Consider the following 25253-nt stretch of genomic DNA (forward strand, 5'->3'; position numbering starts at 1 on the left):
TCGGACCCCAACTGAACAGACATTGATGATCTATACTAGGAATAGGTCAATGGAAAAGTAGTGGACCACCTCTTTAAATACTGTCACTGAATTTAGAATCTGAAATCCATTTGGGTCCTCCGCTAGTAGCCAGAAGAGCAAGCCACACTGGCGGACTTGAAGTGGCCATACTACTTGGTTGCCTTTTTATTTGGATGGATACTGAGTAATCCACTAAAGGGTGGATCACATTATAGATCCATGCCAGTTCTAAGTGGTTTTAACTTGTAATATGGAGGAAGTGTCCTCACCACTCATGTTTTTAGGAAAACGTTTCACCAAGTCGAGAGTAAGCGATGGATGATCCGTCTCTATAGAGCTTATTAAAGGTAGACAAACGTGATGATTTTGTCTCACCGTCGAATTTGTATGAAATACTTGGCCTATGAATATTTGGTAGACTTGGGAGTGAAAAAGATCGAGCATGATGAATTGCAACATGTCCGATCATTGATGGTTAAGAGACATAAACTGACATTAGAGGTGTCTGACAGCGGCTTAAGGTGCATTTACACTGGCCAATAATCTGTAAGATCCTAAAGGCAACGACCCTACGTTCACAATAAATGTGTAATGTGAATGGGCTAAGCCAGTGTTCCCCAACTCCAGTCCTCAAGGCCCACCAACAGGTCATGTTTTCAGGATTTCCTTACTATTACACAGGTGGTGGGATTGTTGACTGTGCAGGTGATGGAATTATCATCTGAGCAATACTAAGGAAATCCTGAAAACATGGCCTGTTGGTGGGCCTTGAGGACTGGAGTTGGGGGAACACTGGGCTAAGAGACATAATGATGGTCCAAGAACGTTCGTTCATTGTGCGAGCGAAAAGATTCTTGTTCAGTCTTTGATAACTGAGTAACGTGAATAGAGCTTGATCGCTCGTTCAGCAATTAGACTGTCAAAAGTCAGAAGCGGAGCGGTCACTATTCAACCATTTCCTTCATGATTCTCGCCCTGTATAAACACTTGTCCGACATCGTTGCTCGTCGCGAGTTACGATCGCTTCGTCCATTTGCTTGAGTGACTTCTTACTCCCTGCTAAGAACACATGCATGCTCACCAAATGCCACCTAAAGTTTACGACCAACTTAAATGCCCCCAAAGGCATCAGAGAAAAGCCTGTCTGTAATAGACGATTTTGACGATGACGAACAATTGTTCATTTCACCCGACAATCAACCAATGAATGTCCGTTTTGCTCAAAAGACCGATCGCAACAATGGTTGTTCGTCAATGAACAATACCAACTGTTCGTCGGCCCATATCTAACTCTAAATTGTGTAGGAGAATTCACTAACTTTCCAAATGGTGTAAAAGGTGCCAGGCCGGAGCATTTACTCCACACATTGAAAAGCGTTGAGAAAAAGACCACACAGCCTTCTATAGGCACCTAATTTTTGGAGTGCTTTGTATTGATATATGCCATGCTTATTGCCAGATGATTAAAAAAAATCAATTTGGCTACCATAGCTGTCTAACTGGCTATTCACCTCTGCAATATTTCCCCCATGCCTGGACTTACCGGGGATGAAGGGAAGTTCACGTTAGTACACTGCTGCCCTTAGAAGAGTATAACCATAGTTTAGTAACTGTAAAGGCCCATTTAGACAGGCCAATAATTGGGAATGAACGTTCCTGGGAACGCCTGCTTTCCGTCTATCTTCCTGTCCAAATAGGCTATTAATCAGCTGACGGATGAGCAAGACACTCGTTTACCTGATGAACTCGTTTACATGTCCTGTAAATAGGACATGTGCTGATGACAAAATGATGTTCTACGCAGAACGATCGGATTAACAATGGTCTGATGGTCTACCGGAGACCCACTGCTTGACGGAAGGACTCCATAATATGGGGACGCCCAACAGAGGAAAATATTACTGTGCCATGTGGACTCCATGCACTTTATGCAGAACTCCCCCTATTCCATAGCAGGCGTTGCGTAGCACTACAAGCCTGTATAAACTATTCATGACTTTAAGATCTCTGCTTGCTGCCATTCGTAAGTTCCTTCTAGTGGGTAACAAAATATCAGATGATGGCCTGACCCCACCACCGATTAGCTCTTACCATGTTCCACAGCCACAGAAAGTGCACAAGGTATGAAGCCGGAAAAGCCCAGCTCCGTACATTGCTGCAGAATAAGTTAACTAAGGATCAGTCAGTGAGCTCCTTCTGACAGATCAGTAACTCTTATCTGTGTTCCTCTCAGCTTATTTAGGACGATAGACCACATCAAAGTTGAATGTGAAGGAAAACAAAGAGGATGTGAAAGCCAAAAGGAGCAACATTTTTAATGAAACCCAACTCCAAAAATTGTGGGTATAGGGGCTTCACAACAGCAAACGCTGGGGGACAGTTGTTAGGTTACAACTGGTCAATCCTTTTATTCTTGGTGAGATAAACCACTGCCAGGTCTCTCTGCATCTAACTCCCTCTGCCTACTTGATGAAGCAGAGTGTGCATGTGTACCGGGCATTTCGGAGAGACAGTATTCAGCCAATAAAATGTTGGGCAAGCTTAAGCCTCCTCTTACAAGGACAAATGTTCTGCCCGAGTCGAGCAGAGCTCATTTGGCTGCATTTCCATGGAGCGATCATCTGCAACGTTTACCAGGGACAATTTTAATGTTCATACAAAAACCAAAATCAAACCACAAGTGTTCCCTCACTTGGTTGACGATCATGTTTTCATGGGCCAATACTTGGCCGATCATTGACCAGAGTAAGAAGACCTCATCAAGAAACAATTTGCCCCAGCTATAGGGTTTCATCTTCCAAAAATGATGTACCGTGAGTTGGTTTGGGGTCTCGTTCACTAATGGGTACTTGCACGTGGTGCCTCGTAACCATAGGTTGTGACCTACAAATCCACTTTAAAAATTTTTTTTTTCCAACAAGCAACCGCAGAAAACGGACAGGGAAATATTCTCAAACTTTCCTCCGGGAATGCTGTTTTTCTACTAGAGTACAATGTCATTTTCAACAAGGCCTTTGCCAAATCCATGGAGGAGCAATATGCCGTGCGTTAATCCACCCTTAGATTTATCAGTTGATAGTCTCCAGAAGGCAGTGTGATGTGATCCACTCCTGACCATTCACACTTCCAGAATGTCAGAGGTCGGGTTATTCTATACAGAGGACACTCGGCACTACGGCGCTGTCTGGATGGACCACCAACTATTGAGTGACTCATCATACACAAAGGCTACAAAAACATCGATTTTGGTGAGACTGGACAACTAACTTATGAGTAAGAGAATCTCCCAACTGAGGATGTTGGGGGGAAAGAGGAATCGGGCACTCAATCCTTTTGTTTTTGGAAGAGATAAGCGGCCATGTTGGAACAGCTGTCGGCTCAATAAGTGTTTGCCCAACATATATATAAAAGCACCCATGAATATTTGAGAAACATTGGCCGAATCCCCAATTTCAGCGGGACTATTTTATGGGCTCGTACACCTTCTCTGACAGATGATGTATGGGGAAGAAGGCTCCGGCGTGATTTCAACACTCAATCAGATGTACTAATCAGTGTTGAGCGAGTATGTTCTGTTCCGAGTATACTCGGGCGAGCACCGAGTATTTACAGCTGCTCGGTGATATGGTTGAATCACTCCCGTGTGCATGATTTGCAACTGTTTGGCAGCTTTATTACATGTGAGGAATGTGTAAGAAATAGACATTCCTCACATGTAATAAAGCTGTCAAACAGTTGCAAATCATGCACACGGGAGCGATTCAACCTTATCACCGAGCAGCTATAAATACTCAGAGCTCGGCCCGAGCATACTCGCCAAAAGGGTTAACAGAACGTACTCGCTCAACACTAGTACTAATACAAAAGAAAATAGTGGCGCTCACTGAACGATTCAGAACTTCAGTTTTTAGGCACGAAGCCTAAAAACTAATTCAGTAGTAGGAGATGCACAAAGATGACGACAGCAGTTTCGCAATATACAATGCTTCCTCTAGCCTCTTGAGGAAGCGTTATATTACGCGAAATAGCCATTGCCAACTTTCTGCACCTCCTCTTGCTGAACTCATCTTTATGAATGCCTTGAAAAATTAAGTTGTTCGGTGACACTTTTTCTTTTGGATTAGCATGAACTTATATCAACCTGTATTTCTTGAAGTATGAGCAACACGGAAATCAGTGTGGACCACCTGTTTATACTGTACTCGGAAGAAAAAGTGGAGTGGTGCCGAACTTTTTCTGCTTTGGGACTGATCAACACCCAACCATTTTGTTCCCATGGTAGATAAGCTGCCGCCAGAAGAGTCCGGCTGTGACTTATTTCCATTTCTATTGGAAACACATGAATGCTCGCCAGAGTGTGTCTGTATTGGTCGGATCATGAGGGATCGTTCCTGAATATATATCGACGCCTTCACTGGGAATAGAAGTGTACTAGGGCACTGTCTATTGAGATGATCATATTTTCTGGAGCAAGGGGTATTGGTGAACTCTCTCGCTCAGGCAATGTGTATGCACGGTGGAGGCACAAGGGATAGGGGACCTGCACATGTAGGCATTCTCCGGTCCGGCACTGTGCATGGGAACCATCTTTAGCAGGAGTTGCCCACTAGATATTGATGACCTATACTTAGGATAGGTCATCAATATTAGTTCAGTGGAGGGTCTGAAACTTGGCACCACAGTGGGATATAAACCATGTACCGAGTTGAAACAGCATAGCTCCGTTCACTGAGTAATTGCCACTCCCGAGTACTGCAGATCAGTTCCTATACAAGTGAATAACACCTAAGCTGCAGTACCCGGGAATGTCCGGTAAGTAGTGTGCAAAACCATGCTGTTCTACTCCATATAAGGTTTACATCCAACTGCTGCCAGAGGTCAAAAAAGCTGATCGATCGGGGGCCACATGGATCTGATACTAATGACCTATCCTGACGGTGGGTTATCAATACTGAAGTAGTGGACAACCCCTTAAAAGGAACCTGCCAGCAGGTTTTTACTATGAAATCTGAGAGCACCATGATGTAGGGGCAAAGACCCTTATTACAGAGATGTGGCACTTTTTAGGCTGTGTGCTGTAGTTTCAATAAAATCAGTGTTTTATCAGCAGATTATCACTACGGACTAGGTGTCTCGTGCCCCCTTGTCCAGTCTTGCCCACAGCACTGATTTGATGCTTTCTGTCAATATACATAGCACACAGCTGCCAATCAGTGGTATGGATGGGGTTATACACAGAAAACTGCCAATCAGTGGTTTGGGCGGGGTTATACACAGAAAGCTGCCAATCAGTGGTTTGGGCGGGGTTATACACAGAAAGCTGCCAATCAGTGGTTTGGGCGGGGTTATACACAGAAAGCTGCCAATCAGTGGTTTGGGCGGGGTTATACACAGAAAGCTGCCAATCAGTGGTTTGGGCGGGGTTATACACAGAAAGCTGCCAATCAGTGGTTTGGGCGGGGTTATACACAGAAAGCTGCCAATCAGTGGCTTGGGCGGGGTTATACACAGAAAGCTGCCAATCAGTGGCTTGGGCGGGGTTATACACAGAAAGCTGCCAATCAGTGGTTTGGGCGGGGTTATACACAGAAAGCTGCCAATCAGTGGCTTGGGCGGGGTTATACACAGAAAGCTGCCAATCAGTGGCTTGGGCGGGGTTATACACAGAAAGCTGCCAATCAGTGGTTTGGGCGGGGTTATACACAGAAAGCTGCCAATCAGTGGTTTGGGCGGGGTTATACACAGAAAGCTGCCAATCAGTGGTTTGGGCGGGGTTATACACAGAAAGCTGCCAATCAGTGGTTTGGGCGGGGTTATACACAGCTCAGCATTCTATCAACTGCTCCACCTAGTAAACTAAGTGATACATCGCTAGAATCGGGGTCTCTGACCCGACATCCTGCTGCTGTCAGATTACATAGCAAAAAACTGCTGACATTCTCCTTAAAGAGGTTATCTGGTGCTTTGAGAAGTGAACAGTGCCTATGACGTCACAATGTTGCTCATCCATTTTCAGTTCTGAAACAGGAATGGTCAGACTATGTGCACACGCGGTCTTCATGCAGAGATTTCAGAAACTTCAAGTTTTTGAGGAGTTTTGAGATGGAGTTTCCGAACAGTTTCTACCCCAAAAAAGTCTAAAAAAAAAAACTCTGTGCACATACCATCACATGGGGAAAAAAAACTATCCCACTCAGGAGATCCCGAGCTTTGTTGAGTGATTAAGAATGCCCTTGAGGGGGAACATCACATATGCTCAAGATATTTGTTTTCAGTGGGGAGAACTTGGACATTTTTTGGAAGATTCCAGATCTCATACAATGTGATACGTAGACCCCCGTCACTTATGCTTCAAACAAACAGGTGTTGGTGCTCAACATGACTGGCTCATGAGTTTCATATCAATGTATGCATCATCATCATCACAAAAAAATAAAAGGCAAAAATATCAGTATATCATCTAAATAAAACACCAAATATCTATATTTTTATTAGAAGTCAGGCAAACACCGCTTCCATTTACGAGCTGTTATGTGGGGTACCGGGTTATCTGTAACATGTCCTATGTATGACATCAATGTAAAGCAAGAATCACAAACCGCAGAAAATATAAAAATGTCATAGCCCATAGTCAAAAGTGGAGGGATGGTTTTATTACACCATATATAGATGTGACGGAGGGGGCTCCCCAGACCCAAATCATACAAAAAACAACAACTAAAAATTGGATCCGAAGGGCTCCCAAATCACATCATATATGAAAGGAGTAAGCCTATACCATTGTTCAGCATTAATGGACTCTGAGGTTGGAGAAAACGTGGGCTGAAGACACTCCGAGGTCAATGGACGAGGTCTCCAAGGCTCTAGGTTTTTAGGCTGGAGCTAGATGATCACTTAATCACGTCACGTACCAGAGAACAGTTTGGGCACGCCTGGTAAAAATTACTGTTATTGTGAACAGTTAAGAAAGTTGAAGATGAAATGATGTCTAGAAGGCCTAAAGTTAAAGATGACACATCCCCTTTATATTTTAGGCAAAAAAAATAAATATTGTCATCTTTTACATTTTAAAATTACAAAAAGTTAAAATGGACCAATGCAAAAGTATGAGTACCCTGCATGGTTAGTAGCTAGTAGCGCCCCCTATTGAAACTATCACAGCTTGTAAACGCTTTTTTGTAGCCAGACAAGAGTCTTTCAATTCTCGTTTGATGGATTTTCACCCATTCTTCCTTGGAAAATTATTCCAGTTCTCTTAGATTCCTGGATCGTCTTGCGTGCTCTGCTACTTTGAGGTCTTGCCACAGATTTTCAATGATGCTCAGATCAGGGGACTGTGAGGACCTTTGTAAAACCTTCAGCTTGCGCCTTTTGAGGTCATCTCTTGTGGATTTGTAGAAGCCATCCTCTTCTCAACTTCAGCTTTTTTACAGATGTTGTTATGTTTGCATTAAGAATTTGTTGAAATTTCATTGAATCCATTTTTCCTTCTACCCATGAAATGTTCCCCGTGCCATTGGCTGCAACACAACCCCAAAGCATGATTGATCCACCCCCATGCTTAATGGTTGGCGAGGTGTTCTTTTCCTGAAATTCTGTGCCCTTTTTTCTCCACACATAACTTTGATCATTGTGGCCGAAGAGATCTATTTTAACCTCATCGTCCACAGGACTTGTTTCCAAAATGCATCAGGCTTGTTTAGATGTTCTTTTGCATACTTCAGATGCTGAATTTTATGGTGAGGACACAGGAGAGGTTTTCTTCTGATGACTCTTCCATGAAGGCCATATTAGTGCAGGTGTCTCTGAACAGTAGAACAATGTACCAGAATATACCTCCTTTCTGAAGGTCTTTTGCAATCAAACGGGGGGTTCTGAATTTGCCTCTCTAGCAATCCTACGAGCAGCTCTCACTTAAATTTTCCTTGGTCTTCCAGACCTTATCGTGACCTCAACTGTTCCGGTTAACTGCCATTTCTTAATCACATTTCGAACTGAGGAAAGGGCAACCTGAAAACGCTTTGCTATCTTCTTATAGCCTTCTCCTGCTTTGTGGGCCTCCACCATTTTTATTATCAGAGAGGTAGGCAGCTGCTTAGAAGAACCCATGGCTGCTGTTTTTTGGCACAAGGTTAGAGGAGGCTGGGTTTTTATAAAGCTGGGAAATTTGCATCGCCTGGCCTTTCCTAACAATGGTGAACAAGCCATAACCTTACCAGGCTAATTGAGGTCTGAAACCTTGGTCAAAGTTATCTGAGCACACATATCTCCAAGGGTGCCCAAACTTTTGCATACAAAGGAAATGTGTCATCTTTAACTTTAGGCCTTTTAGAGATTATTTCATCTTGAACTTGCTTAACTGTTCGCAATAAGTCATTTTGACAAGGGGTGCCCAAACTTTTACATGTCACTATACATAATGTGCCAAACCATGACATCAAGATCTTACTAACTGCATCTCGAACAGTTACGTCTGGCACAACTTCACTCTACAAGTGACCCAAAATGCCAGGACAACTGTCTTACTTCAGCCATAAAAAACTAGTTCTGACCTCCGATCTCCTTTTGGGTTCCGTGAGGGCATCTCCCACCATCTTATAAACAGCTTTACCTTTAGGCAATGGAGGTCAGGAAACATCCCGTTTACTTCTATTCCAGAGATGTCATATCTATATTATAAACCTACTTACATGTGGTAGATGTCTCAGAGGAATACTGCACACGAGAGGGGTTTGGCACAGGTATTGTACAGACACGGGGACCTAGAGGACAGGCTATACCCATTGTGTACCCTACCTGTTCAATCGCCCACCTAGAACATTTATTAATCGGTTCACGAGAATTCCCATGATATGGCTGAAGGTGAATGTAGATGGGGAGACCTGAACCAACCTACATTACTGGCTAACCCTCGCACTACTACTCATACTTTGGGTCTAATCTCCTATGATTCAAAGGTCTAGGATTTAATTTCTCCACTTCGGACCAGCAAGACACGTCATGGGAGAAGATTGCTGATGTAGTTCTCGCTGGTCGTATCCTGGTGAATCGACACTTATGTATTAGGGAATTGCTAATTGCCTCGGCTAATGGGCCAACAGGGAAGCGAAAGGGGACCTGAAATCTCTGTGGTTGTCCTTATCGGAAATCTCATACCAGTTTACACACGCTGTTATCCAATGCTCATTTCACTACATTACAATAACCAGAAAATTTTGACTGACCATTGGCGTATGGGGCCTCCGGATTCTCCACTGTCAAAAGTTGGGGGAAAAGGATCAGGCAGTTGGATTTTGAAAAGAAGTTTTCACTGGATTTTTTATTAAATACAGATCACCTCCTCCAATTGTCGCTGCTTCACTGATTCTGGAAGTTTTTTTTACTTTTCTTCTGTGCCCCTCTAGTCCAATATAACGGCTCCCCGGAAAATAAAGATGCAAATGTTCCCTTTAAACATTGGGCATATACCCCAGAACATCTCTGTAGGGGGCTTTGTGTTTTAATTGACCAGCATCAGGGCTCATGCAGACTACCATATTAGTTCAAATGTCAATCGACAAAACATCGGATCACACCCGGACCAACGTTATTCCACAGGGCCATGCGTATGTCCAATTCTTTCCTTGGACTGTCTCTATCCAAGGAAAAAAATCGCAGCATGCCCGAGTGGAAACCAGCGGACTGCACTCGGAGACATCAGAGTGTGGTCCGATTTCCATGGACACTCTGATCACACTCTGATCACACTCTGATCACACTCTGATCACACTCTGATCACACTCTGATCACACTCTGATCACACTCTGATCACACTCTGATCACACTCTGATCACACTAATCGGTCCGATCCTCTCGAATGAGAGAAAATACACTTGTGTGACCTTAGCCTCACAGGAATGAAACCAATTGCCTGTCATATACACCCAGATACTTATATGGAAAATTTGCACCATTGCTACCGGGGGGCATAACTTTGGAACTGAGGGGCACAGAAGAAAAGAAAAAACTGTTCCAGAATCACTGGCACCATTTGGAGGAGAAAATTCAGTGAAAGGTCCTCTTTAGCCCCATATTGTTTTGGGGGAAATAAGCTACCACCAAGTGTGGTAGTGGCTGACTCCCCTCAACCTACTGAGTGCTTGGCTAAAAGTACATGTATATGAAAGGGTTTTGGCTGATACCTATCTAATGTGTGTAGCCAGCCTTAGGGCTCATTCACACGTCTACTTTTCACGAACGAGCTCTGTGTTTGTCACGGATAGCACTCCTTCCTATGATAGCCTATGGGGCTGTTCACATGTCTGATTATTTATGCGGACCAAGTGGGCCGCTGTGCAAACTCGAAGAGCCATGTCCAATATTGACCCGAGTATAGAAACAAAATTTGCAACTCAAGTCTGTGAAAAAAAAAACTGGACATCACTCGAAAACGGACCGGCCATGTAAAGGTATTACTGGACTCGTCTTAGGAAGAGCTACATGTGCATACAAATAGTTAAGAGGGTGAAATCCTGCTGTCAGATTCCCTTTAATCTCTGCGTTTTCCAAATGTGATAGCCGGCAGCCATGTCAGCTCCTACAAACGGTGTCACCCATTTTTCCAGATATGTTGATGATTTGCACGGCTCTTTATCACTGAGTGGCTTGACAGATAAGTCACTCAAGAGTCCGAAAATAGGTGACGACTAGTGATGAGCGAACATGTTCTGTTAACCCTTTGACGAGCATGCTCTGGTGCTCGCCGAGTATTTGCGGTGTGCTCGAATGTTATGTTTGAGCCACTCCCTGTGCATGAATTGCGACTGTTTGACAGCGTTAATACATGTGAGGAATCCCTAACAAACAGGCAATCCTCACATGTATTAAAGCTGTCAAACAGTCGCAAATCATGTACAGGGAGTGGCTCAAACATAACATTTGAGCACGCTGAAGATACTTAGAAAACACCGGAGCACGCTCATAAATCTCAAGTAACGAGTATGCTCGCTTATCACTAGTGACGACCTCTAGTAGCCGACATTGCCAGCTGTCAAATATGAAAAAGAATTAAAAAAAAATAATAATAAAAAAAAAAAAAAAAAGAGTAAGAAATAACAATAGAAATTGTGGAAAGCTTCTGGAAAGTGCACAAGTCAAGGGTTAATAATTCCTGGTGAAGAAATAGATCGACAGACGCCTAATGTCTGGCCTGAGGTTTGTTGGAAAGCCCAAAGTGGACTGATACTTGGCTTCTAATCACACCCTAAATCAGGGATTTTCTCCGTGGTGGAAAACTACAACTCCCAGCATGCACTGAGCGCCAACTAGCTGCAGTTTTGCAAGAAAGCGCTGCCCTACAGGAGCAAAACATTTGGCGCGTTGGGGAATAACCTTCCCTCCAGTCAGTAGACATAGGAGGCTGTTTTATGGCAGCTTGTACCCCACTGATGGGGGTCAGTGTATGGTGGGAGCTCTGTGACACCGGAGAGAAACCGCTAAAGGTATCGCGCATTGCTAGAAGGCCGCAGTCACCGCCTGCCGGATGACTGGCGCGGCTACTGTCCTGGCCGGCATGCGTCACTCCACTCCGATGTCAGGAGAGCACTGCTGTACAAACCCTTAAAAGAGGTATCTAACATCACTAGAATCAGGGTCTCTGCCTCTGCATCATGCTGCGCTCAGATTAGGTGCCAAAAACCTGGAGACAGATTCTATTTAAAGGGGGAGAATTCAGGGGTCTGATTGATATTGTGTAAAGATTGGGAAAACTATATCTGATCGCAATCCTTTGATAATTTGCTGAGTTCCCATAGGACATGAATGTAGAGGGCTTCAAAAATTGTAAGAGCAATAGTCTCCAGAACGCATCGGGGACCTCATGTCTATACTGTGGCTGTGCCATAAATGTCCCAGATATAAGTAACCCTTTACATTAAAGAGGTTGTGCACTACTTTATCATTGATGCCCTATCCTTAGGATACTGAAGGTCATCAATGTCTGATCAGTCAGGGGCTGTAATCCGGCACCCCTTGCCGATCAGCTGTACTTGGTGTCGCCGACCGGAAATGCTCGATTGAGGAGCTGCTCCACCTTCAGATAGTGGCCGCGGCCAGTTACTGCACGTATTGATTTGAAAAGGAGGCGGAGGTGCAGTACCCGGCGTCAGAAGACGGAGCAGCTCCGCAATACAACAGTTCTGGCTGCCGACACCGAGAACAGATGATGGGCAGATCGGGTCCCAATTGATCAGACATTGATGGCCTACCTAAGGATAGGTCATCAATGATAAAATAGTGGACAACCTCTTCAATTTGTCTTCCGTTCCCTGCAGAGTGCTGCTCTAACCACGACGTCCAGACCTCCGATATTTGACTCCAACTGAACTTAAAGGGGTTTTCTAGTTTCGAACAACCCGTCCCCGGGCTGCATTTTATTTTAGTTTTATTTAACTCTGCTTTACTGCCCCTCCAGCACTGACTTTCCACCATTGCTCCTGATGCCTGTTATTATTTGCAGCGCTGTCAAAGCAGTTTGTCTTTTCTGAAACTGGAAAAACCCCTTTAAAAAGGGTCAGAACAGAATGAATGTTCAATCCAAGCACAGGCGCCTGGTGCTCCCCGGCGGGGGCAAACACCGTAAATGCCCCTTCCCACCCATCTCCATCCTCTCCCTCCCTTTGATTGACAGCTCTGGCTTCATAGAGTCAGTGAAGGGCAGAGACAGATGGAAACCAAACATGTGGGAAGGTGCATATAAGTTATTGGCCCTGCTGGGGAGCACTGAGCGCCTGTGCTTGGTTTGAACAGTCATTCTCTGCTTTAAGGCTACGTTCCCACGATGAGTTTTTGACTATGGGTATTTTTGAAAATAATGCAAATAACCTATTTTACTTAAGGGGTGCAGAAAATGTGCATCATCACAAACTCATTGTGGGATCGGAGCCTAAACCCCCACAAGCCTGAGCGCATCCCACGCACATAAACGGGGTTTCTGCAAAGCTACAGCCTCGGATCGCATTTTAACCAGACATGTGAACATACCCCACTGACCTACAGGGAAAACCTGCAAGTATCAGGTGCAGACTTGGGCTGAGATCTGCGCAATTCAATTTTCATGGGCAATGCTAAAGACTTCAGAGAAGGGTTCAATCACCCCAGAATCTGAGCACAAAGAGGTTATCCAGGACCAAGGTTTTTTTTTTTTAAGGGGTTATTGCCAGAAATAAAGATATCCCCTATCCATAGGATAACAGACACCTCGCTGATCACTGGCGGTCCGAATGTGGAGACCCTAAATAGAGCTGAAATCAGACACAGCTCAGGCACTGCTCCACGAGACTTTCCGGTCCGCCATAGACAATAACTGGGGTGGAGGTTGTGAATGTGCAGCTGTAGAGCCCTGACCTTGGGATCGCTGAGGGTCCCAGCTGTCAGACCCCCCCCCCCAGTGATTAGCACGTTTTCCATTATCCCAAGGATAGGGGATAACTTGTTTTTATGGGCTCAACCCTTCTTAACTTTACGATTATTCTGAAAAAAAAATAAAATACCCTTCGTGGATCTGCCTTTCCCATTTCACGTTCACGCTGAACTTTCCTCCCATTTCTCATCTAACTCTCTCTTCGACAATCAACAATCCAGCTTCCGCCCCCACCATTCCACCGAAACTGCCCTGACCAAAATCACCAATGACTTACAGCCAAAGCTAACAGACAATTCTCTGTACTCCTTCTTCTTGACCTGTCCTCTGCTTTCGATACAGTTGACCACTGCTTCCTACTACAGATCCTCTTTTCCTTTGGCGTCAAAGACCTTGCCCTATCTTGGATCTCCTCATACGTTTCTAACCGCACATTTAGCGTCTCCCACTCTCACAGTACCTCTTCACCCCGCCCCCCTCTCTTTTGGAGCCCCTCAAGGCTCTGTCCTAGGACCCCTACTCTTCTCAATCTATACCCTTGGCCTGGGACAGCACATAAAGTCCCATGGCTTCCAGTACCATCTGTACGCTGATGACACCCAGATCTACCTCTCTGGCCCAGACGTCACCTCTCTGCTGTCCAGAATCGCAGCATGTCTAGCAGCCATATCCTCCTCCTTCTCCTCCCGCTACCTCAAGCTCAATGTGGACAAAACTGAACACATCATCTTTTCCCCATCTCTTGTATCTTTCCCACCTGATGTCTCTATCACAATAAAAGACATCACACTTTCCCCTGTACTGGCAATCTGCTGCCTCGGATTAGCTCTGGACTCTGCCCTGTCCTTCAAATCCCACATCCAAGCTCTCGCCACCTCCTGTCGCCTCCAGCTTAAAAATATTTCCAGAATCCGTCCTTTCCTCAACCCTCAATCTACAAAATTGCTTGTGCATGCCCTCATCATCTCCCCCCTGGACAACTGCAACATCCTCCTCTGTGGCCTACCTGCTAACACTCTCGCACCCCTCCAGTCCATCTTTAACTCTGCTGCGTGACTTGTTCACCTCTCGCCTCACTACTCCTCTGCTACCCCCCTTTGCAAATCCCTTCACTGGCTTCCATTTCCCCAGCATAGCCAGTTCAAACTACTAACACTGACCCACAAAGCCATCCATAACCTCTCTCCTCCGTTCATCTCTGAACTAATCTCCCAATATCTTCCCTCAAGTAACCTCCATTCCTCCCAAGACCTCCTTCTCTACTCCACATGTATTCGTTCCTCACGCAATCGCCTCCAAGATTTCTCTCAAATATCCCCCATCACGTCCGATTATCCGCCACACTCGGATCCTTCAGACGGAACCTGAAAACCCATCTCTTCAAATAAGCTTACAGCCTGCCATGACCCCGCTGCCACCTCAAAACCGGAGCTACCGCAACCCCCCAACCTACTGTCTCCTTCCCTGTTCCTGTAGAATGTAAGCCCACAAGGGCAGGGTCCTCTTCCCTCCGTACCGTTCTATCATTGTTAGTTTGTGTACTGTAAGTGATGTCAGTATTTGGTATGTGGCCCCTTCTTAAGTACAGCACCGTGGAATCAATTGTGCTATATAAATAATAATAATTTTGGATATGAACCTGTTGGTTATCAACCTGCAAAAGTGCAAAATGATTATTCGTCGAATATATCAACTAGTGTACTAAGGAAAAATAAAGACCACCTGGCGGAAAAAGGGGCCGGGCTGCCAATAACCAGTACTGTGTACGGGGGGAGCAGCCATCGTCGTCCGTTCTGTGCAAACAAGCACGGAATACAGTCGCTCATTACCTGCCGCTCCACCCCCTCTCCCGCCGACATGTCTGACCATGTGCTGGACATAATGGGAGTCTCTCTAGCTTAGGGTCACCCCCCTTACATATCTGTGACGTCGCTTATCACAAGAACCCTGGAGAAAAATTAGATTTTAAAGGGATCAAAAAAATAAATCTTGGTCCCAGACAACCCGTGTAAGGGTCAGACAGTCACATTTTTTTTTCCTTTTTTTTTGGCCACAAATTAAAAAAATAAACACAGGCATACTCGCCCCCCTCCAGCACCCTCGGGGGATCAGGCTCGGGCCGCAGCGATATCTGACCCATTCATAAGCCAGAGCACCGCTGCTGCCTGTGATTAGCTGCAGCGGTCAGGTGACTAATAGAGTTTTCCGCTATTAATCACCTGACTGATATGGCTCTGTGGCCGGCGCTGGATCCAGAGGGGCCACAGGAGGCGAGAAAACTCAATGCACTGTCGGACCCCCTTCTCTAAGCCCCACAGCGAGGTTTCGCCCATGTGGAACACCCACAGATGATACCTTGTGGCTGTGGCCGCCATGGCGGTGTCACATGAGCGCGGGGTATATGAGGACATTACCAGACGCGACATTTTGCAGCATTGTTACCGGTGACCTGATCTCCTTACACACAGTCCTGAGCTCTCGGTCTCTTTGGCTTCCTGGTGTTTTTGTGACGTCCCAGACATTCCCTTTAATCAGCTCCTGGCCCCCAGGAGAGGTCAGCACTACAGGTGCCAGCATGCCCCTGCCCTGCACGGAGGAGCCGCTGCCAGGGAGAGGCCTGTGTGTCCCCACCACCCTCCTCCACGGTGTTCGGGGCCTGTCCCTGCCGGGGTCACTCACACTCACCTGTCTGGCAGGGGATGGTGGTGTGGGCACTACTACTAATGTCCCCCCCCGCCATGGGCACGCTAGAGGGGCTGCTGCTCTGTGTTATACTCTCCACTAGCTGCGGGATGATCGCACCCTCCGTCGCCATGTTACAGGCACTCTCTGAGCTCTCCCACTTCCCCCACCCTCCCAGGGACTGACCGCACCGGGGTGTGGACACCTACGTCACGCATGACGCTCACGAACGCTCTCACAGGCGGTTATCTGGGGACTTCCCAGGGGCCCTTTCGCGCTCTGACCGGAAGTGACGCGACGTTACTTGCTTCCGGCGGCCATGTTGCTTACTGGCAAATTACAGTGTAATAACGACATTACTCCTCACAAATCATATCGCTTCTTACTAACAGCGGAACTCAGCTTCGCTCTGCAATGTCTTCTGTGACTCGTCTAGATCTTTTTTTATTTTTTTTAGTGGGGTCGATTTTTTTTTGCATATTTCCCTCTTTTTTCAAGGGTCATAACTTTTTTTTAAATTTTTTTTCTTTTTTCAAGGGTCATAACTTTTTTTTAAATTTTTTTTCTTTTTTCATGGGTCATAACTTTTTTTCTTTTTTTTTTCTTTTTTCAAGAGTCATGACTTTTTTTTTCTTTATTCAAATGTCATAACATTTTTAAGTTTTTTTTTCTAAAGTCACAACTTCTTTTTCTTTTTTTAAGGGTCATAACTTTTTTTACATTTTTTTTTCTTTTTTCTAGGGTCATAACTTTTATTTTAACGTTTTTTTTTTAACTTTACATTCTACAACGTTGCATTAGGGCTGCTTTTATTTTTCTAGTTTTGAATGACACCGTTCACTTTATTAGAGATACTAAAAAAATGTGATGAAATGGTGAACAAAAAAAAAATAAAAAATTCCGCCAATGTTTTTTTTTCCAGGTTTTGCCTTTTACAGTGTTTGTTGTGCGATAAAAATAACCCGGCAGCGCTCTTCTCCACGTTGGGACGATTACGGCGAATACTAAAACTTGTTTAGGTGTTTTTAATTATTTAAAAAAGAATTTTTAAAATATTTGTAAAAAAAAATAAAAATAAATAAATTGGGGTCAGATTGATGAAAGATTTCACTCTAGAAATTCTGGCGTAAAAGCTTTAAAAAGTAGGAAAATACTTTAGATGTTGCTCCTAAATCTTGAGACTTTTGGTGCCTTCACGGCAGGTTCTCCCAGCTCCGCTAAAGTGGGCAGAGCGGGATTGGGATCAGATGAGGGACACGGTGACGCTCCAGACTGGAGGGAGATTTCTAGGGTAGCCCACGGAGTCGTACGCCATTCTTCAGATGCTCAAGATTCATGAAGAGACCTGCACCTTCAGGACTTTTGACCAGCGCCGCTCTTGATGAACTGGGCCCTTTCGACTCCGATTTGTCATTTGCGGGTTTTTTTGTCTTGTTTTAGTTGTCATTTTTGGCGCTAAATTCATCAGAATGGCGCCCGCTATTTTTTGAATTTGGCGCAAAATCAAAAATAGTCTTGAACTGCTTTTGCGACTATTGTTGTTTTTTTTGCGGGAAATTGTTGCTGTACTTGGAAATCCAGCAGAGGGGAAACTGGAGTGAAATTGACACCAAATTTTGCGACTGTCACAATTGATGAATCAGGCAAAAATATCTCGAGTCACTAAACTACACCCGCAAAGCAGAAAACAATGAAAACCAGCGCATATAGAAAGATAGTGCAAATAAAATAAAAAGCCGTAAAAAGCCGCAGTGTGAACATACCCTTACACTGTTAAATACGGACTGCACATTGATGGCACCTGTGTGCTGGCTGTGATTTTCATGGACCAATAAACTAGCATTGGCAAGTTTGATCCATGGTTTTTATTATGAACATTCATGGCTCCGTTATTTTTGCGGCCCACAAAAAAATAATGGGTCCATGTTCTATGTGTAGAAAAAACACAGAACACATAAGTGAAAAACGCACGTCTGAATAAGGCTTTAGTGGCAGCTATGTAGGTGGTTAGCAGACAGTAAAGGCCTTCCGACTACCCCCTCCTCCACAGTAGCAACTCTCACAGCTAATAAGCAGAGCAATGGGAGACTCGGTGTCATATGGTTTCCTTGGCACAATGATAAATTACGTGGCCAGGTGGGTGGCTTGCCACCTAATTCCTTCTAAAGCTCAAACCTGTTGTAAGGTGGCTAATGGTGGGGTAGTCGAGGGGAGGTATGTATCACAGAAATGGCTGTCCTCTGTGATGTAACCCGGAGTGTTTCTCTAGTGCAAGTAAGCACTAACAGAATCGTTTGGTGCACCTGGGAGCCGGGTTGCGGGTAGCTGTGAAGAGTTGGGCGGGTCCAGCTACCCACATACCTCACCTCTGGGTGTGGTTAACAACTTATTTAATGGAGGCTGTTGTTTGACACATGGTCTGTGTGTCTGGAGGGAGAAGGCCTCCTGTGTATGGTTGTCTCCAGACTTGGCCATGTACTGGATGCCTACCAGCCTGTGTGACCACAGCGCTGGCTAACCAGAGATGTTGCTAAAAGGACTGTTTTCTTTGTTTTTGACTGCACCTAAGGCTGTTTGTTTGCATTTTGCTTTTGACCGGTTTATGAAGAAAATAAACCGTTCTGGACATTTAAATGAACATGCCTCCTGCTACTGTTTGCCTCCCACCACACCTAAGTGAGTACAGTCCCTACAATTGGTGGAGAATGCGGGGAGCGTTCCCAGCTGAGACTTGGGACTGCTACAGGAAGGACTGCATGTCCTGGGTTAAGTCTGTCGCAAGCCAGCAAGCATCGCCAGACAAGATGGAGGACCTGCTGAAACACCTGGTCCAGTCGCAGCAGCAGGAGACCAACAGGCTGTTGTTACAGCAGATCCAGCAGCACCAGCAGGAGCAGTGGCAGCAGATGCAGCATCTGGCAACCGCCATCCAGGACAGGACGAGCACCCCAACCCCAGGTCCGTCTGATGACTCCCACGTCCGGAAGGCGGTAAGACGAGCCTTGCAGAAGATTACCCCTGGTGATGATGTGGAAGCCAGCGAATCCAGAACCCTTCCCCCTAGCTCCCAAAATAAACAAAAGTCCCGGCCTATAATGATAGGGTGCAACAAGTCCTGGATGACGCCGACCTTGTGGAACTCAGTACCGTGGGCCGTTTCAATGTCCACTCTGGCCATTGGGTAGTCCTTTGCATCACCATGAATTCAACGTACGCCGACTTTTTTCCCTGGGATCAGTTGGAGAGGAAATGTTGCCCTCACAAGGGTCACCAGACTCCCGGAGTCTAGCAGTGCTGTTACCTGCCGCCCGTTCACCTTCACGGGACACGCTTGTGGCCCCTTGGGTGGACAGTTCACACTGCAGGCCGGATATGCATAATATGAACAGCGGTGTCCCATGCTGCAGTCCATCTGCTCGGTGGTCAGGGGACAACGGGCTGCTATATGAAGATGGAGGCCTGGAGACAGCCTAAAAGTGAGTGTGATGCACCCAACACCTGACTGCACACTGGGAATTTGACATTGTTTTCCTGTAAAGTGCCAGAGCGTAACCGGACAGCATCTCGGTCATGACTACTGCTCTTGGCAAGTTTACACTGCGATGGAGCATTGTCCTGCATAAAAATCATGGCTTTCTTGAAGGATACAGACTTTTTCCTGTATCACTGCTTGAAGAATGTGTCTTCTAAAAACTGGCAGTAGGTTTGGGAGTTGATTTTGAGTCTTCAACCCAAAAAGGTCCAACTAGTTAATCTTTAATAATCCCAGCCCATAGCAGGACCCACCTCCACCTTGCTGGTGTCTGAGTGGACATGGAAGTCTGAGCCCATTACTGATCCAGCCCCGCCCCATCCATCAAGTCCATCATGAGTCACTCTCATCTCATCAGTTCATAAAACCTTTGAGAAATCTTTCAGATATTTGTTGTCTCAGTCTTGATGTTTTCACCTCTTTGTCTTGCTCAGTGGTGGTCGAGTTTCATCCTCCTCAGATATGTCTCTGAACACTGAACACCTTGTACTTCTGTATCTTGCTCAGTGATAGTCGGGCTCAGCCTCCTCACCTTGGCCATTTCTCTGAGCTCTGATCACCTTGTACCTCTGTGTCTTGTTCAGTGGTGGTCGAGCTCAGCCTCCTCACCTCGGCTGTGTCTCTGACCATTGAACACCTTGTACTTCTGTGTCTTGCTCAGTGGTGCTTGGGCTCAGCCGCCTCACCTCGGCTGTGTCTCTGACCATTGAACACCTTGTACTTCTGTGTCCTGTTCAGTGGTGGTCGGGCTCAGCCTCTGCACCTTGGCCATGTCTCTGATTACTGAACACCTTGTACTTCGGTGTCTTTCTCAGTGATGGCCTGGTTTCAGCCTCCTCACCTCGGCCGTGTCTCTGAGCACTGAACACCTTGTACTTCTGTGTCTTGCTCAGTGGTGGTCGGGTTCAGCCTCATCACCTCGGCCGTGTCTCTGAGCACTGAACACTTTGTGCTTCTGTGTCTTGCTCAGTGATGGCCTGGTTTCAGCCTCCTCACCTCGGCTGTGTCTCTGAGCACTGAACACCTTGTGCTTCTGTGTCTTGCTCAGTGGTGGTCGGGCTCAGCCTCTGCACCTCAGCTGTGTCTCTGAGCACTGAACACCTTGTACTTCTATGTCTTGCTCAGTGGTGGTCGATCTCAGCCTCTTCACCTTGGCCATATCTCTAAGCACTGGGCACCTTGTACTTCTGTGTCTTGCTCAGCGGTGGTCCGGTTCAGCCTCCTCACCTTGGCCATGTCTCTGAGCACTGAACACCTTGTACTTCTGTGTCTTGCTCAGTGGTGGTCGGGTTCAGCCTCCTCACCTCAGCTGTGTCTCTGAGCACTGAACACCTTGTGCTTCTGTGTCTTGCTCAGTGGCGGTTGGGCTCAGCCTCCTCACCTCGGCCATGTCTCTGAGCACTGAACACCTTGTACTTCTGGGCCTCTTGGGAGGTTGCAGTCCTGGAATATGACAGTGTAAGAGGAGGTGACAAAGCTCCTGAAAAATCCAGACGATGTGTATGATTGGTGCGATAAAGCTGCCATCTGCTCTTCGGATGGGACCGAGCGGAACTAACCGGAACAAGAAGAGTTGCAGGGGGGACGAGTTCAGATGCAACACCCAGTCAGGTTCCACTGATGATAGAGTTCCTGAATATAAAGGGTCTGCGCGCCAGACTGAAGTGGGTTTTGGCACTGAGAGAGAGAGGTGCAGACGTGCACAGGAGAATAAGCTGCAGCCAGAGTGGCAAGCCTCAGCAGGAAGTGTGTGCCAGCAGGGTACTGGCCGCTTGCAGGTGGGATCCAGAAGACACCAAATCAGATCCTGGGTGCCGAATATGCCGGTCAAGACCTGAGGTCCCGATATACGCCGATCAAGACTCAGAGTCCAGACTGCACCGGTCAAGACCCGAATCCCAGACCTGCGCCAGTCAAGATACTGAACCCTGATGGCGCCAGTCAAAATCCAGAGCCAAGCCCTCTTCTCCCCAGATCCGTGAAACAGCCGTCGTCAGTCAAGCACCGAAGACCCGTTAGGAGACTCTGCCCTGAATAGGAAGCCTGCCATGGTGGAAGGAAGACACAAGTGAGCCGGCTGTCGTTTCCTTCACTGACGTACGGTACAGGAGTTGGCCTGGGCTAGGACAGCAGACAGGGTGGGGGTCAGTTAGAGCGAAAGAGGCTCAGCGTGCATTAGTAGACTCTGTCAGGAAGACTAACAGCCTAGCGGGAAAACCCGGTAACCCCTGCTAGGGCCATTGTTTAAGGAGGAACCAGTGTAGTAGCCCCCACTGGGACGGTAGTATCACCCCCTCAGAGGAGCACTAGTATAATCCCTGAGAGACTTTTTCTGCCATTCTAATTGTACTTTACAACTCATTATACAGTTATATGAAAAAGTTTGGGCACCCCTATTAATCTTAAGCTTAATGTTTTATAAAAATTGGTGTTTTTGCAACAGCTATTTGAGTTTGATATATGTAATAACTGTTGGACACAGTAATGTTTCTGCCTTGAAATGAGGTTTATTATACTAACAGAAAATGTGCAATCTGCATTCAAACAAAATTTGACAGGTGCATAAGTATGGGCACCTCACCAGAAAGGTGACATTAATATTTAGTAGATCCTCCTTTTGCAAAAATAACAGCCTCTAGTCGCTTCCTGTAGCTTTTAATGATTTCCTGGATCCTGGATGAAGGGATTTTTGACCATTCCTCTTTACAAAACAATTGCAGTTCAGTTAAGTTTGATGGTCGCCGAGCATGGACAGCCCTCTTCAAATGATCCCACAGATGTTCAATGATATTCAGGTCTGGGGACTGGGATGGCCATTCCAGAACATTGTAATTGTTCCTCTGCATGAATGCCTGAGTAGATTTGGAGCGGTGTTTTGGATCATTATCTTGCTGAAAGATCCATACCCTGCGTAACTTCAACTTTGTCACTGATTCTTGAACATTATTGTCAAGAATCTGCTGATACTGAGTGGAATCCATGCGTCCCTCAACTTTAACAAGATTCCCGGAGCCGGCATTGGCCACACAGCCCGAAAGCATGATGGAACCTGCACCAAATTTTAATGTGGGTAGCAAGTGTTTTTCTTGGAATGCTGTGTTTTTTTGCTGCCATGCATAACGCCTTTTTGTATGACCAAACAACTCAATCTTGGTTTCATCAGTCCACAGGACCTTCTTCCAAAAAGAAATTGGCTTCTCCAAATGTGCTTTTGTATACCTCAGCCAACTCTGTTTGTGGCGTGCTTGCAGAAACGGCTTCTTTCGCATCACTCTCCCATACAGCTTCTCCTTGTGCAAAGTGCGTTGTATAGTTGACCGATGCACAGTGACACCATCTGCAGCAAGTTGATGCTGCAGCTCTCTGGAGGTGGTCTGAGGATTGTCCTTGACTGATCTCACCATTCTTCTTCTTTGCCTTTCTGATGTTTTTCTTGGCCTGCCACTTCTGGCCTTAACAAGAACTGTCCCTGTGTTCTTCCATTTCCTTACTATGTTCCTCACAGTGGAAACTGACAGGTTAAATCTCTGAGACAGCTTTTTGTATCCTTCCCCTGAACAACTATGTTGAATAATCTTTGTTTTCAGATCATTTGACAGTTGTTTTGAGGAGCCCATGATGCCACTCTTCAGAGGAGATTCAAACAGGAGAACAACTTTCAAGTGACCACTTTAAGTAGCTTTTCTCATGATTGCATACACCTGGCTATAAAGTTCAAAGCTCAAGGAGGTTACAAAACCAAAAAAAGTGCTTTAGTAAGTCCGTAAAAAGTAGGTAGGAGTATTTAAAACAAGAAAATGATAAGGGTGCCCATACTTATGCACCTGTCAAATTTTGTTTGAAAGCAGATTGCACATTTTCTGATAGTACAATAAACCTCATTTCAAGGCAGAAACATTACTGTGTCCAACAGTTATTACATATATCAAACTGAAATAGCTGTTGCAAAAACACCAATTTTTATAAAACATTAAGCTTAAGATTAATAGGGGTGCCCAAACTTTTTCATATAACTGTATGTTCTGTATTGTATAATCTACTTGTGTTTATCCTTTTTATACTGTTTTAGGGTATGTGCCCACGATACAGAAATGCTCCGGATTTTTCCTGAGCGTTTCTGCATCTCTCTGGCAGAAAAAACGCATGCGGATTGTACATGCGGATTGTACATGCATTTTCCTGCCAGGGACATGCGGATGTGAAGCGTTCTTCACTTGCATTTCTGCATGCGGGTTGACAAGCGCTTTCCAAACGATTTTAGCATCACTTGGAAAGTGCTTGACAACTTGGTTACACTATATAAATCCATGCAACCGGCATATATAGTGTGACCGTAAAAGAATGGTAAAAAATAAATATTATACTTACCTTCTGATGGCCCCCGGTGTCCTTATCCAATGCGTCCTGGCTTGCCGGCAGTTCGCGGTGAACTAAAAGGACCTGTCATGACGTCATTTAGTCATGTGACGGGTCACGCGACAGCCGACGTCAGCGGTCACGTAACCCGTCACATGACTAAATGACGTCATGGCAGGTCCTTTTTAGACCATCACAAGCTGCCGGCAAGCCAGGACGCATCGGATAAAGACACCGGGGGCCATCAGAAGGTAAGTATAATGTATATTTTTTATTTTATTCTTTTTTTAACAGGTTCTATGGTACCCGGGTCCGGAGGAGCATCTCCTCTTCTCCAGACCCGGCTACCATCCACACATTGAAACGCATGGTATCCGCATCTGCAGATGCTGTGACGCGGATGTCATGCGATCCAATGCAAGTCAATGGCAGCGAAAACGCTGCGATTCCGCAAAATAATTTGTAGTGCTGCGTTTTTTTCCGCAATGATAACCCGCAGAGGATATTTCCGCAGCATGTGTACAGCACATGGAGATTATCATTGGGGAACATGGCAGGCCTTCTACCAAGCGTTTTTTAAGCGTTTCTGCAGCAGAATTGCCTCTGCCGAAACGCTTACGAAAACGAATAGTGGGCACACAGCCTAACTGTTTCATAATTACTGCAAGCTCCCACCTTAGCGAGGGAAATAAATAGTTCATTGGCTGCTCCTGCCTTGATTCTATCAGTAAGTTAAATCTCTTTTTTGGCCCATTTTGCCTGAGAAAAACAAGCTGCCTAATACAGTGGCTTGTGAAAATATTCAACCTCTTGCCATTTTTCATGTTTTGCTACCTCACATCCTGGAATTTCAATGATTTTTGAGGGTTTGCATCGGTTCATGTAAAGAACATGCCGACAACTGTGAACATTTGGTTTTCTTTTTATTGTGAAGCAAACAACAAATAGGACAAAATAACTGAAAACTTTAGTCTGCATAAGTATTCACCCCCCTAAAGTCAGTACTTTGTAGAGCCTCCTTTTAGTGCAATTACAGATGCAAGTCACTTTGGATAAGTCTCTATGAGCTTTCCACATGTTGCCACTGGGATTTTTGCCCATTCCGCAAGACAAACCTGCTCCAGCTCCTTCAAGTTAGATGGTTTCCTCTGGTGAACAGCAATCTTCAAGTCTGACCACAGATTCTCAATTGGATTAAGGTCTGGGCTGTGTTTCCCCTTTAACTGCACCTGTTTGAACTCGTTACCTGTATTAAAGACACCT

The 25253-nt window shown here is 45.6% G+C and overlaps 1 protein-coding gene across 1 annotated transcript in view; it reads right to left on the reverse strand.

Moving 5' to 3' along the window:
• Positions 1–16282, reverse strand: part of KRCC1 (lysine rich coiled-coil 1) — a 30055-nt gene extending 13773 nt beyond the window's left edge. The window contains exon 1 of the mRNA XM_073649146.1: positions 16106–16282. Within this exon, the coding sequence (XP_073505247.1) occupies positions 16106–16235 (130 nt within the window). The 5' untranslated portion in view covers positions 16236–16282. The remainder of the gene's footprint in view (positions 1–16105) is intronic.
• Positions 16283–25253: the final 8971 nt, after the last annotated feature.

Source organism: Phyllobates terribilis, unplaced genomic scaffold, assembly GCF_046119375.1.
Source record: "Phyllobates terribilis strain yellow unplaced genomic scaffold, ASM4611937v1 Scaffold_1__5_contigs__length_1240528914, whole genome shotgun sequence".
NCBI classification, from domain to species: domain Eukaryota; kingdom Metazoa; phylum Chordata; class Amphibia; order Anura; family Dendrobatidae; genus Phyllobates; species Phyllobates terribilis.